Source organism: Pseudorasbora parva, chromosome 22 (assembly GCF_024679245.1).
Source record: "Pseudorasbora parva isolate DD20220531a chromosome 22, ASM2467924v1, whole genome shotgun sequence".
NCBI lineage: Eukaryota > Metazoa > Chordata > Actinopteri > Cypriniformes > Gobionidae > Pseudorasbora > Pseudorasbora parva.
This window is the reverse complement of record NC_090193.1, coordinates 24,663,815-24,677,214: the sequence shown is the minus strand read 5'-3', so window position 1 is coordinate 24,677,214 and position 13,400 is coordinate 24,663,815. Positions and strand designations below refer to the sequence as shown.

Genomic DNA, 13,400 nt, shown 5'->3' with positions numbered 1-13,400 from the left:
TGACGATTTCGTTGTGTTGTGGCTCGTTTCCATTGTGTTGTGACGATTTCGTTGTGTTGTGACGATTTCATTGTGTTGTGGCTCGTTTTCATTGTGTTGTGACGATTTCGTTGTGTTGTGACGATTTCGTTGTGTTGTGACGATTTCGTTGTGTGGTGGCGATTTCGTTGTGTTGTGGCTCGTTTCCATTGTGTTGTGACGATTTCATTGTGTTGTGACGATTTCGTTGTGTTGTGGCTCGTTTCCATTGTGTTGTGACGATTTCGTTGTGTTGTGACGATTTCGTTGTGTTGTGGCTCGTTTCCATTGTGTTGTGACGATTTCGTTGTGTTGTGGCCATTTCATTGTGTTGTGGCTCGTTTCCATTGTGTTGTGACGATTTCGTTGTGTTGTGACGATTTCGTTGTGTTGTGACGATTTCGTTGTGTTGTGGCGATTTCGTTGTGTTGTGACGATTTCGTTGTGTTGTGGCGATTTCGTTGTGTTGTGACGATTTCGTTGTGTTGTGACGATTTCGTTGTGTTGTGGCTCGTTTCCATTGTGTTGTGGCGATTTCATTGTGTTGTGCCTTGCTTCTGTTGTGTTGTGGCGATTTCGTTGTGTTGTGGCTCATTTCTGTTGTGTTGTGGCAATTTCATTGTGTTGTGGCGATTTCGTTGTGTTGTGGCTCATTTCCGTTGTGTTGTGACGATTTCGTTGTGTTGTGACAATTTCGTTGTGTTGTGGCGATTTCGTTGTGTTGTGGCTCGTTTCCGTTGTGTTGTGGCTCATTTCCGTTGTGTTGTGGCAATTTCGTTGTGTTGTGGCTCATTTCCATTGTGTTGTGGCTCATTTCCATTGTGTTGTGACGATTTCATTGTGTTGTGGCTCATTTCCGTTGTGTTGTGACGATTTCGTTGTGTTGTGACGATTTCGTTGTGTTGTGGCTCGTTTCCATTGTGTTGTGGCGATTTCATTGTGTTGTGCCTTATTTCTGTTGTGTTGTGACGATTTCGTTGTGTTGTGGCTCATTTCTGTTGTGTTGTGGCAATTTCGTTGTGTTGTGGCGATTTCGTTGTGATGTGGCTCATTTCCGTTGTGTTGTGATGATTTCGTTGTGTTGTGACGATTTCGTTGTGTTGTGACGATTTCGTTGTGTTGTGACGATTTCGTTGTGTTGTGGCGATTTCGTTGTGTTGTGGCTCATTTCCGTTGTGTTGTGGCAATTTCGTTGTGTTGTGGCAATTTCGTTGTGTTGTGGCTCATTTCCGTTGTGTTGTGACGATTTCGTTGTGTTGTGGCGATTTCGTTGTGTTGTGGCGATTTCGTTGAGTTGTGACGATTTCGTTGTGTTGTGGCGATTTCGTTGTGTTGTGGCGATTTCGTTGGGTTGTGGCTCATTTCCATTGTGTTGTGACGATTTCGTTGTGTTGTGGCGATTTCGTTGTGTTGTGACGATTTCGTTGTGTTGTGGCGATTTCGTTGTGTTGTGACGATTTCGTTGTGTTGTGGCGATTTCGTTGTGTTGTGGCTCATTTCCGTTGTGTTGTGACAATTTCGATGTGTTGTGACGATTTCGTTGTGTTGTGGCTCGTTTCCATTGTGTTGTGACGATTTCGTTGTGTTGTGACGATTTCGTTGTGTTGTGGCTCGTTTCCATTGTGTTGTGACGATTTCGTTGTGTTGTGACGATTTCGTTGTGTTGTGGCTCGTTTCCATTGTGTTGTGACGATTTCGTTGTGTTGTGACGATTTCGTTGTGTTGTGGCTCGTTTCCATTGTGTTGTGGCGATTTCATTGTGTTGTGGCTCGATTTCATTGTGTTGTGGCTCGTTTCCATTGTGTTGTGACGATTTCGTTGTGTTGTGACGATTTCGTTGTGTTGTGGCTCGTTTCCATTGTGTTGTGACGATTTCGTTGTGTTGTGACGATTTCGTTGTGTTGTGGCTCGTTTCCATTGTGTTGTGACGATTTCGTTGTGTTGTGACGATTTCATTGTGTTGTGGCTCGTTTTCATTGTGTTGTGACGATTTCATTGTGTTGTGACGATTTCGTTGTGTTGTGGCTCATTTCCGTTGTGTTGTGACGATTTCGTTGTGTTGTGGCGATTTCGTTGTGTTGTGGCTCGTTTCCATTGTGTTGTGACGATTTCATTGTGTTGTGACGATTTCGTTGTGTTGTGGCTCGTTTCCATTGTGTTGTGACGATTTCGTTGTGTTGTGACGATTTCGTTGTGTTGTGGCTCGTTTCCATTGTGTTGTGACGATTTCGTTGTGTTGTGGCGATTTCATTGTGTTGTGGCTCGTTTCCATTGTGTTGTGACGATTTCGTTGTGTTGTGACGATTTCGTTGTGTTGTGACGATTTCGTTGTGTTGTGGCGATTTCGTTGTGTTGTGACGATTTCGTTGTGTTGTGGCTCGTTTCCATTGTGTTGTGACGATTTCGTTGTGTTGTGACGATTTCGTTGTGTTGTGGCGATTTCGTTGTGTTGTGACGATTTCGTTGTGTTGTGGCGATTTCGTTGTGTTGTGGCGATTTCGTTGTGTTGTGGCGATTTCGTTGTGTTGTGGCGATTTCGTTGTGTTGTGGCTCGTTTCCATTGTGTTGTGACGATTTCGTTGTGTTGTGACGATTTCGTTGTGTTGTGGCGATTTCGTTGTGTTGTGGCTCGTTTCCATTGTGTTGTGACGATTTCGTTGTGTTGTGACGATTTCGTTGTGTTGTGGCTCGTTTCCATTGTGTTGTGGCGATTTCATTGTGTTGTGCCTTGTTTCTGTTGTGTTGTGGCGATTTCGTTGTGTTGTGGTTTAATTAGTACAGCTGCACTACTGGGCCACCGTAGCCTCCTATACATAAAAGTATTAGGACACCCCTCCAAATAACTGAATTCAGGTGTTCCAATCACTTCCATGGCCACAGGTGTATAAAATCAAGCACCTAGGCATGCAGACTGCTTCTACAAACATTTGTGAAAGAATGGGTCGCTGTCAGGAGCTCAGTGAATTCAAGCGCGTTACCGTGATAGGTTGCCGCCTGTGCAATAAGTCCATTCATGGAATTTCCTTACTACTAAATATTCCACAGTCAACTGTTAGTGGTATTATAAGCAAGTAGAAGCAATTGGGAACAACAGCAACTCCTTCATGTGGCCTTCGGATGAGCTCAAGAATTGTGTGTAGAGAGCTTCCTGGAATGGGTTTCCATGGACAAGCATGTTATCAGGGGTTGGCCTTGGCCCCAGTGAAAGGAACTCTTAATGCTTCAGCATACCAACATGATAGCGAACCAGTCCACAAAGCAAGGTCCATAAAGACATGGATGAGTACGTTTGGTGTGGAGGAACCTGACTGGCCTGCACAGAGTCCTGACCTCAACCTGATAAAACACCTTTGGGATGAATTAGAACGGAGACTGCAAGCCAGACCTTCTTGTCCAAAACCAGTTCCTGACCTTACAAATGCTTCTAGAAGAATGGTCAAAAATACCCATGAACACACTCCTAAACCTTGTGGAAAGCCTTCCCTGAAGAGTTGTAGCTTTTAAAGCTGCAAAGGGTGGGCCAACTCCATATTAAACCCTATGGATTAAGAATGGTATGTCATTAACGTTCCTGTGAATGTAAAGACAGGAATCCCAAAACGTTTGCCAATATAATGTGTATAATGTGTATATAGGTGACAGATATTATACCTTTCAAATGTTTGGGACATTAAGATTTTTGAAAGAAATGAATACCATAAAAAAAAAAAAAAAATCCAGGTTTCAAGGTTTCCAAATAAATATAAAGCAGCACAACTGTTTTGCAACATTGATAATAAGAAATATAATAATAGGAATACAAAAACTGAATAATAAGGAATGTATAAAGTAGATGGGAGCTGAGTTTGGTAGTAAGAATAGATGGGGACCTGTGGGGCCAATTTGTTAAGATTGGGTCACCTCAACCTTGAATAGGTATAGATTCATTCAGTTTAATTTTTTACACCAGCTTTTACTCCAGTAAATCCAGGTGTGTTCATACTGTAGGGTAATTTTGCCAACTCTCATCTCTGAAACAGACAAGCTTTTAAACTTATTGAAATGTTGTTAATAATAGCTAAAAAATGTATTGCTTTGAAATGGAAAGCAGACACTGATGTGCCAATTGGATTGTGTTATTGGAGGTCTGCAGCAGTGTACCTTTAGAGAAGATCACATATTCAATGAGGGGCAGGAGAAAATGATTTCATAAGATCTGGAAACCCTTTTTGAATTATGTAAATATAGTGCTGCATGGCTTGATGTGATAAAGTTGATTTAGCTATTTTCCTCTTCTTTTTTTTCTTTGTGTATTGTATTCTTTGCTGTTATATGTTGGGGGGAAAAAGCTAAAAACATGTTTTTGTAAAACAGCATTGGTGAGCAAAGGAGATTCAAAAGCATAGTTCATTGTGACAATTAAAATAAACACTTTTAGTCCATGATATACTCATTAGAGAGGAAAAGTTTACATACACCTCCTCTTTGGTCAAACAGTAGTTCTTTCTGAGCTAGTCATCATCTGTACAAAGTATTTAGCAGTGGAATTTTGATATGTGTAACATGGTTGCTAATGACTGTGACGCAAGTCAAGTGACGCAAGATCTTGTACAGAAAAAGAATGAAGCAGGAGTGTCTGTTTGCGTCTCGTCAGACAGACGCCACAAAAAAATCTGGATGTCAAAAGGTCGTCCATTGGGTTTGCTATTGGACGTCAATCTGAGTCAAATTACAACCAGCTGACCTCAATGACCTGCTTAATACACCATGAAATAACATTAAGTCCATTAGTTTAAGACTTCAGACTTTAAAATGTGTTCAGTCAGAAAAAGTTCTGAGGCTTTAGTAAATTGAGTCAAACAATTATGACACAGATTTGTTTCTCACTTTAAGTATAATGCTTGAATGGACTGGAAATCACAAGGGGTGAACTGGGTGACTGCACACCCAAAACAATCCAAGATGCTTCCTGGAAATCCAAAATTGTCTTCTGGAATGCCAAAGCAACATAAAATGTAGTGTAAAGCTTGCATCTCTCTAGGACACGCGTCTGAAAACCACATGAAGTTAACAACCTGCCGGCAGGGAGCGATAAATTACCAAACCAGGTTGGGTCTGAGACTACAGCAACAACAGCGCTGTAAAATTAGTGACAGCTGAGCAAACTGACCTGGCCATCCCCCAGCTGAGCTCCCACCTCTCCCCCTCACCTAACCTGCTTGTGTCCTCAATCCTGGGTCAGCTATTCATTGTTCAAATCTTAGGAGAACACAGGCCAGCTTCCATACCACTGTTCCCCTAAGATCTGCTCTCAGGCATGGCTGTTCACAGACAAACATCAAAGGTAGGCCTCTCTTTTTCCCTTTTCTGCTGTATGAAGACTCCTTGGTAATTAGTCTTATTCCGAATACTTTCAGAATGGGGTTACGTGAATAATTGAATTGGCCCAGGAGAGCTCTGAATACTGATTTGTCAGGCTGAAGCTGTTAGGAGTTTATGGGAAGCCAAGTTTGGTGTGGTCCTGATTGCCCAGCATTAAGAAACACTACATGATGACCATGAAGATGCACATTATGGAACCCATCTGTGTTGATTTAGTATTGAGGAAGACGCATGATTTGGATTTATTATGTTATATTTGGTAGGTCCTTTTTTCCAAGCGACTCCAGAGGATTATATATATATATACATATGGAAAACCCATACTTTAGATTGCACACCCCTGTCAGCCTTCTTCACAAAACTCAGGTTCGGCCAACTTCCATATCCATATAAAACCGGATGACAGATTACCATTACAAACCATGCAACTGTATTATTTATGTTTTCAAATGTGTGGAGGGTCTAAAGTGTATGAACTTGCACACTGTCATTATGCGTGATGTTTAAGAGTTTACGTGTCTGGGCAGCCGGAAAGAAATGCCCTTAAAGGTTAAACAAATAACTGGTGTGACAGGCATCTGGGACTGTAGACAAAGAACTCCTGCAGACAGTTATAAAATCCCTTGGGGAAAAAGAGAGAACATTTCCAAAACCCCAACCATTTTTTAGCTAATAAGAAAGATCGCAGAATGCCGATTACTCCACTCTGTGATTGAATAATCACAAGTCCTAAATGCATATCACAAATCCACAATGACAAAGTACATACGCTCATATAATTCACTTTGTCTACTCTAGATGGCGTTGTATCTTGTTTGGACACTGTTGGGCTTCGGTCTCAGTGCCCCTCCAAGCGATCTGGACCTTGGCAATGAGAATTACGATGATGTAAACACATGGGTTCTTAACCCATTTAGCAGCGAGATCTATGAATTTGAAGACCTGGATGAGGTGAGAGGAGGTTTAAAAACCTGATTAAGTCTGACACTTCTGTCATCATGACGTTCCAAACCTATATGACTTTGTTTCTTTTCTTCCATGGAACACAAAAGGAGAGTTTATTTACATCAACCTGTATGTATTTCTATATAATGAAAGTGAAGGGGATATTAGTACTATTCCGCTTCAAAATGACAAAAAAGCACCAAGCAAGTTGCATCTGATACACTATATTTCTAGCAGCAATATTAATATAATAAAAATGCAATGTTTTGGAGTAAATTAATTGTCATTTTAAAAGATCAATCACATTTTATGAATTAACTTCATTAGACACCATTTTTGATGTTACATTTGTATTACATAAAGCATAGAATGCAGAAATTTGTTTTGAAGGTTGAGCACCAGATAAATTTAAGCTCATTGTCTTGGACAAATAAAGCAGAGACATTTCTCAAAAAAGTCGTCTTGTGTTCTGCATTAGAAAAAAAGCAATAGAGGTTTGTAACGAGATGACGGTGAGCTAATGACGACTCAAACTATCCCTTTAAGAATAGAGTCACAATGAGAATGTTTATGTATATTATGTTATGAGAAGTCTTTTGGCTAACCTCTCTTTCTTACTTACTGAGGTTGGGACCCTGGCTCCTCCTCCAGAGGTCACTCCACCACCTGCTGTAGTTCCTCCTGGGGACTATGTGGAGGAAGTGACACTGCCACCCCGTCCAACAAAGTCACCCGTCCCCTCCACTCTAGACTTCCGTGCTCCGGGCCTGTTTGGGCCTGACACAGGCTTAGGTAGAAGTTTCCATTTCAGTCACGAATCTTGCGGCCTCTGGTGGTATGAAACGTCATATCACAGTCCTATCTCCCTCTCTACTCTAGGGATGCCCTCCTGCCTGCTATGTGTGTGTATCAGCGGCAGTGTTTACTGTGATGACTCAGAACTGACTCAGATTCCTCCTCTTCCCAAAGAAACCACACACTTCTACGCTCGCTTCAACAAGATCACTGAGGTTAAGGCCACAGACTTCATCAATCTCAGTAAGACTCAAACAGACGTCCCTCTTTCTAGAAGAAACCAATGTAATTTTTCAAACATATACTGTATTACACCGTTTACACAAGACCTGAAATGCATAAAAGACGATTTAAGACTTTATCAATTTAATTATGATTCAAACTGAGAAAACTGCACTAAACGATGTTCTCAGATCAGCTGAAACGGATCGACCTGAGTGGAAACCAGATAGGTAAAGTGAACGAGGATGCTTTTCGATCACTTCTTCAGCTTCAGGATCTCATGTTAGCTGACAACAACATCCAGACACTCCCAGAACTCCCAGCTTCCCTGATGCACATTGATGTTCGCAATAACCAGTTGAGGAGTTCAGGCATGCACGCGGAGGCCTTTAAGGTATTTACAGATCAGGTGTATAAAAAAAATTAATAGTAAAAACAGTAACAGTATTGTGAAATATGAATTAAAAAAATATTTTCTTCAGAATCATTTTATTATGCTTATTTGGAGCTCAAGAAATGTTTCATTCTGCTTTAACTGCGATGGATGGATGGATGGATGGATGGATGGATGGATGGATGGATGGATGGATGGATGGATGGATGGATGGATGGATTATCCCCTGATTCCTGATTATCCCCTGCATCCCTGTTCAGTTTTGCCTTTTGTCGGTTATTGTTTGTGTTTAACATGGTTATTATTCTCCTAGGTTTGCTACTGTATATTTCTAATCATCTCCTTCACCGAGCGCATCATTATATCAGCCACCATGTTATAATAATAGATAGACAGACAAAAGGCCATTTTATGGCTTGTTTTCCTATAAAATGCATTTACTTGAAAAGGAACACTGCACGATACAAAAAATGTTTACATTTAAAGGGATAGTTCTCCCCAAAAATATCCAAAATGACCCCATCGTTTACTCACCCTCAAGCTGTTCCAAACATGTATGAGTTTCTTTCTTCTATTGAACACAAAGAAGATATTTTTGAAGAATTATGGTAGCATTAACTTCTGTTTTATTTATTTTTATTATTGACTATGAAAGTCAATGGTTAGTCAACAGTCTGGTCACCAACATTTATCAAAATATATTATTTTGTGTTCAACAGCAGAAAGTTACTCATATATGCAAGTAAATTATGACAAAAAAAATATTTTTAGATGAACTTTCCCTTTAAAACAATTGAGACAGTGGCGTAAGATAATTCGCTTACGTATAGCCTAACCATTTTTCAATTTCAATGCTTATTTTTGTAAAATGGTTACTTTTCAGAGAAAATTAATAAACTGAACATGATAATGTTATCTTGTTTGTTCTAACTTTCATTTTCTCTCGTCTCGTGAGTAGGAGATGAAAGAGCTTCAGTTCCTTTACCTATCAAACAACAAGTTAAACTACATTCCCGTACCCCTACCCGATAGCCTACGAGTGCTCCACCTGCAGGTAAAAACAGCTCCCGCTACTCTCCGTACTAGTGGGCAATAATGTCCTCATAATTAATGCTATCTCTCCCTCTCTTCTACATTTTCTCCAGAATAACAATATACAGAGCATAAGCCAAGATACTTTCTGCAACATTCATGACAAAAACTACATACGGAAAGCCCTGGAGGACATCAGGCTTGATGGCAACCCTGTGGACATCAATTTATACCCCCCGGCTTATATCTGCTTAACACGACTACCTATAGGAACTCCAGTCTAGGAAAATGTCTCTCTTAACCTTTTTTTCATAGTGTGTATGTGTTTTCCATCTGTATTTTCTAAACTTCTTAAAGGGTTAGTTCACCCAAAAATGAAAATGATTTCATTAATTACTCACCCTCATGTCGTTGGACACCTGTAACACATTCGTTCATCTTCAGAACACAAATGAAGATATTTTTGTTGGAAGTTGATGGCTGAGAAAGGCTTCAGAAAGGCCTCCATTGACATTCAGTACATTCCCACTGACCCACTCACAAGACCCATAAAAGGCACTTAAGACTTCGTTACAAAGTCCATCTCACTACAGTGGCTGTACAATAATTGTACCAAGCGGCGAGAACAGTTTTTGTGCGCAAAAAAAATCAAAATAATGACTTTATCTTCCAAGATATTGTCTTCCGTGTAGGTCTCGGACGTGAACTCATGCGATAGCGGCGCTCCTCCTCTTCTGGGTCATGTATTCACTATGATTCGAACGGCGGAGCTGCGTCATATGCTCGCGCATGCGTCGAGTTCACGTCAATAATTTGGTGGATTATATCTTTATTTTGATTTTTGTGCACACAATAACTACTTTCGTCGCATTGTAAAATTATTGTACAGCCACTGTAGTGAGACAGACTTTGTAACGAAGTCTTTAGTGCCTATTATGGGTCTTGTGAGTGGTTCAGTGGGAATGTACTGAATGCCAATGGAGGCCTTTCTGAAGCCTTTCTCAGCCATCAGCTTTCAACAAAAATATCTTCATTTGTGTTCTGAAGATGAATGAAGGTCTTACAGGTGTCCAATGACATGAGGGTGAGTAATTAATGAAATAATTTTCATTTTTGGTTGTACTAACCCTTTAACTCCTCTGTGACCATAGTGAAAAAATATAAAGCAATTAAGGAGCTTCAATGATTTAAAATGTCACATAATCAATATGTAGGAGGAAGCTTTTATTTACAAGCTTTGTTCTCGTTTAGCTGGTAACGCTAGGCATGCACTCAGAGACTTTGCACTCATTGCAAAATATTTAAGAAATGCTATTTTGCCAAACCAAGTGAGCTACCTCGTCTACATAGGCATGAAGATTTGATCCCAACTGAAATCCCACCATAAGTGACCAATGTGTACAAGTCTACATAGGGAACAAAATTGCACAGAGGAGATGCAACTCGCAGTTGATTTCAACACTGTTTGTAGCATTAGCATGTTGCTAAGCTAATGAATCCTTACATAAAAATACACAGCTTACTTCTTCATTCAGACCAATACAATCAAAGTTATTTTTTGTCCTGGCTCTTCAAAGCAATAGGTTTTTGTACGAGAAAAAAATATCCATATTTAAACTTTATAAAGTAAATTATTTAGCGGAATTATATGATATCTAATCCGTATGGATTGCTTTTATAATAGATGGATGCACTTTTTTGGGTTTCAAATTTTGTGCTGCCATAAATCATATAAATCTTCAGAAGAACCAGGACATTTTTTTTATATAACTCCAATTGTATTCATCTGAAAGAAGAATGTCGTATACACATAGGATGGCTTGAGGGTGAGTAAAATATGGGGTAAATCATGAGGTAATTGTCAGTTTTGGGTGAGCTATCTTTTTAAGAGATTGCTTTTTCCATGGAGGAGATGGGTGATGCTGCCTTGCATTTTGATCATAAGACATGCTTACTACCTTTGGAACACTCTTCATGTTGAGAGCATGCCTGTGCCTATTTGTAGGCATCTCACTTGTTTGGAACAGAGCTAGAGACATTGATCAGTCATGACAAATTTGCAGAATAAATTAGTCTACTGCACTTGAATAGCTGTAGTGCCTCTTTTCACCACAAAGTGGCGCCCTTCTCCATTACTTTCTGTCTGCTGTAACATACTTCTGCATTTCTATAGACACTCAGTTCCATCTGTCAGGTGTTTGTCATTTTATCTCAGATTAATGCTAATGGTCTTTGAGGATGCACTGTTCTTTATTAAGGATGCTTTGAGTTTGCTTGATTTATCTATGTTTCTCATTCAACAGTTTTTATGACGTATATACAGTGACAACTCAGCTGCATCTATTTTTAAATCAATTCGTTCATGTACCACTGCAGGTGGTTTCTGAGGTTACTTAGCAACTGTCAAATATTTATAGTTTGACATTTACCTGTGTGCACAATGTAAAGATACTCCTAGATTATTTGCCCTGGATGTTAAGCAGCTGTAAAGACACAACAAATGTAATCCCATGAGCATGAACAGGTTTTCTCACACCAAAACGTGTGTGCTCATTATTTCACGGCTTTGAAGCTGTCATAAGCGCGATGTCCAATTGGACAAAGTGCCTGGACACAGGTCTTCACTGCAAACATCATCCCACACAGATCCAGTTAACGGAGCATTTTGAATGAGGCCAGATTTCTGTCCAAACACTAAATTAAACACAACAAAAAATAAAAGTTTGTCTCTCTTTCACTGTGGTGAGAGCAACAGCAGTGGCAACCTGGTACAAAAACAAACTAAGAAAAATGTCCTTAACATCTAGTACTGGAATTAATTTAAGGAATAGGCTATTCCAGGTTCCTGTGGCATTATTTTGGGTAAACACATTTATAATAAAAATAATAATCTGAATTCTTACAATAGAGGCCAATAGGACATAGATTTCAAAATAATGTTTGGAAAATAAATACAGCCATGATACATAAACAATGTGTTTACATGATTTTTAGTGTAGAAAACAAAATCCTTATTCATTTTTTTAAAATGATGTTAATTTTACAACTTCATATGTACAACAAAATGCCTGAAACACTCAAATAAATGTAAATTTGACAAGAATAGGTTTACACTTGATATATTGCTCAAGATTTAACAGAAGATGTATTGTGATTTTATAAAATGATAAGCTTTGCATTTCTTCTTTTTAAACCCTCCAAAGCTGTGTTTGATTACACTGATTGGACTTGATTAAGAAAGCCACACACCTGTCTATATAAGACCTTACAGCTCACAGTGCATGTCAGAGCAAATGAGAATCATGAGGTCAAAGGAACTGCCTGAAGAGCTCAGAGACAGAATTGTGGCAAGACACAGATCTGGCCAAGGTTCTGCTGCACTTAATTATGTTTGGGATGACCAGAACCCTTCATAGAGCTGAGTTATCGGGGAGAAGCTATCCTTGGTGAGAGAGGTAAAGAAGAACCCAAAGATCACTGGCTGAGCTCCAGAGATGCAGTCGTGAGAAAGGAGAAAGTTGTAGAAAGTCAACCATCACTGCAGCCCTCCACCAGTCGGGGCTTTTTGGCCTCTCCTCAGTGCAAGACACATGAAAGCCCTCATGAAGTTTGCTAAAAAAAAAAAACACCCGAAGGACTCAAAGATGGTGAGAAATAAGATTATCTGGTCTGATGAAACCAAGATAGAACTTTTTGGCCTTAATTAAAAGTGGGATGTGTGGAGAAAACAGGCACTGCTCATCACCTGTCCAATAGAGTCTCAACAGTGAAGCATGGTGGTGGCAGCATCATGCTGTGGGGGTGTTTTTCAGCTGCAGGGACAGGATGACTGGTTGTAATCGAGGGGAAGATAAATGTGGCCAAGGACAGGGATATCATGGATGAAAACCTTCTCCAGAGTGCTCAAGACCTCACAACAACTCCGTGACTGTTCTCAAATGGCCCAGCCAGAGCCCTGACTTAACCCCAATTGAGCATCTCTGGAGAGACCTGAAAATGGCTGTCCACCAACGTTGATCATCCAACCTGACAGAACTGGAGAGGATCTGCTAGGAGGAATGGAAGAGGATCCCCAAATCCAGGTGTGAAAAACTTGTTGCATCTTTCCCAAAAAGACTCCTGGCTGTAATAGATAAAAAGGTTGTTTCTAAATACTGGGCAATGGGAATGTCTGAAACTGAATGTCAACAATTCTGTGTTTTTCTGTTAATATGGGGTGCTGTGTGTAAATGAATTAGAAATAAAAATGAACCTAAATGATTTTAGCAAATGGCTGCAATATAATAAAGAGTGAAAAATTTAAGGGGGTCTGAATACTTTCCGTACTGAACTATATACACGGAACAAAATTATAACACAACACTTGTTTTTGCCCCCATTTTTCATGAGCTGAACTCAAAGATTTAAGAATTTTTCTATGTACTCAAAAGGCCTATTTCTCTCAAATATTGTTCACGAATCTGTCTAAATCTGTGTTAGTGAGCACTTCTCCTTTGCCGAGATAATCCACCTCACGGGTGTGGCATATCAAGATGCTGATTAGACAGCATGATTATTGCACAGGTGTGCCTTAGGCTGGCCACAATAAAAGGCCACTATAAAATGTGCAGTTTTATAACACAGCCCTATGCCA

The 13,400-nt window shown here is 39.9% G+C and overlaps 1 protein-coding gene across 1 annotated transcript; it reads left to right on the top strand.

Moving 5' to 3' along the window:
- Window positions 1–4,831: 4,831 nt before the first annotated feature.
- Window positions 4,832–9,135, top strand: optc (opticin). The gene is made up of 7 exons (XM_067431622.1): window positions 4,832–5,341; window positions 6,178–6,330; window positions 6,951–7,116; window positions 7,204–7,362; window positions 7,533–7,735; window positions 8,694–8,789; window positions 8,881–9,135. The coding sequence occupies exons 1-7, from the start codon at window positions 5,315–5,317 to the stop codon at window positions 9,049–9,051; spliced, it is 975 nt and encodes a 324-aa protein (XP_067287723.1). The 5' UTR covers window positions 4,832–5,314; the 3' UTR covers window positions 9,052–9,135.
- Window positions 9,136–13,400: the final 4,265 nt, after the last annotated feature.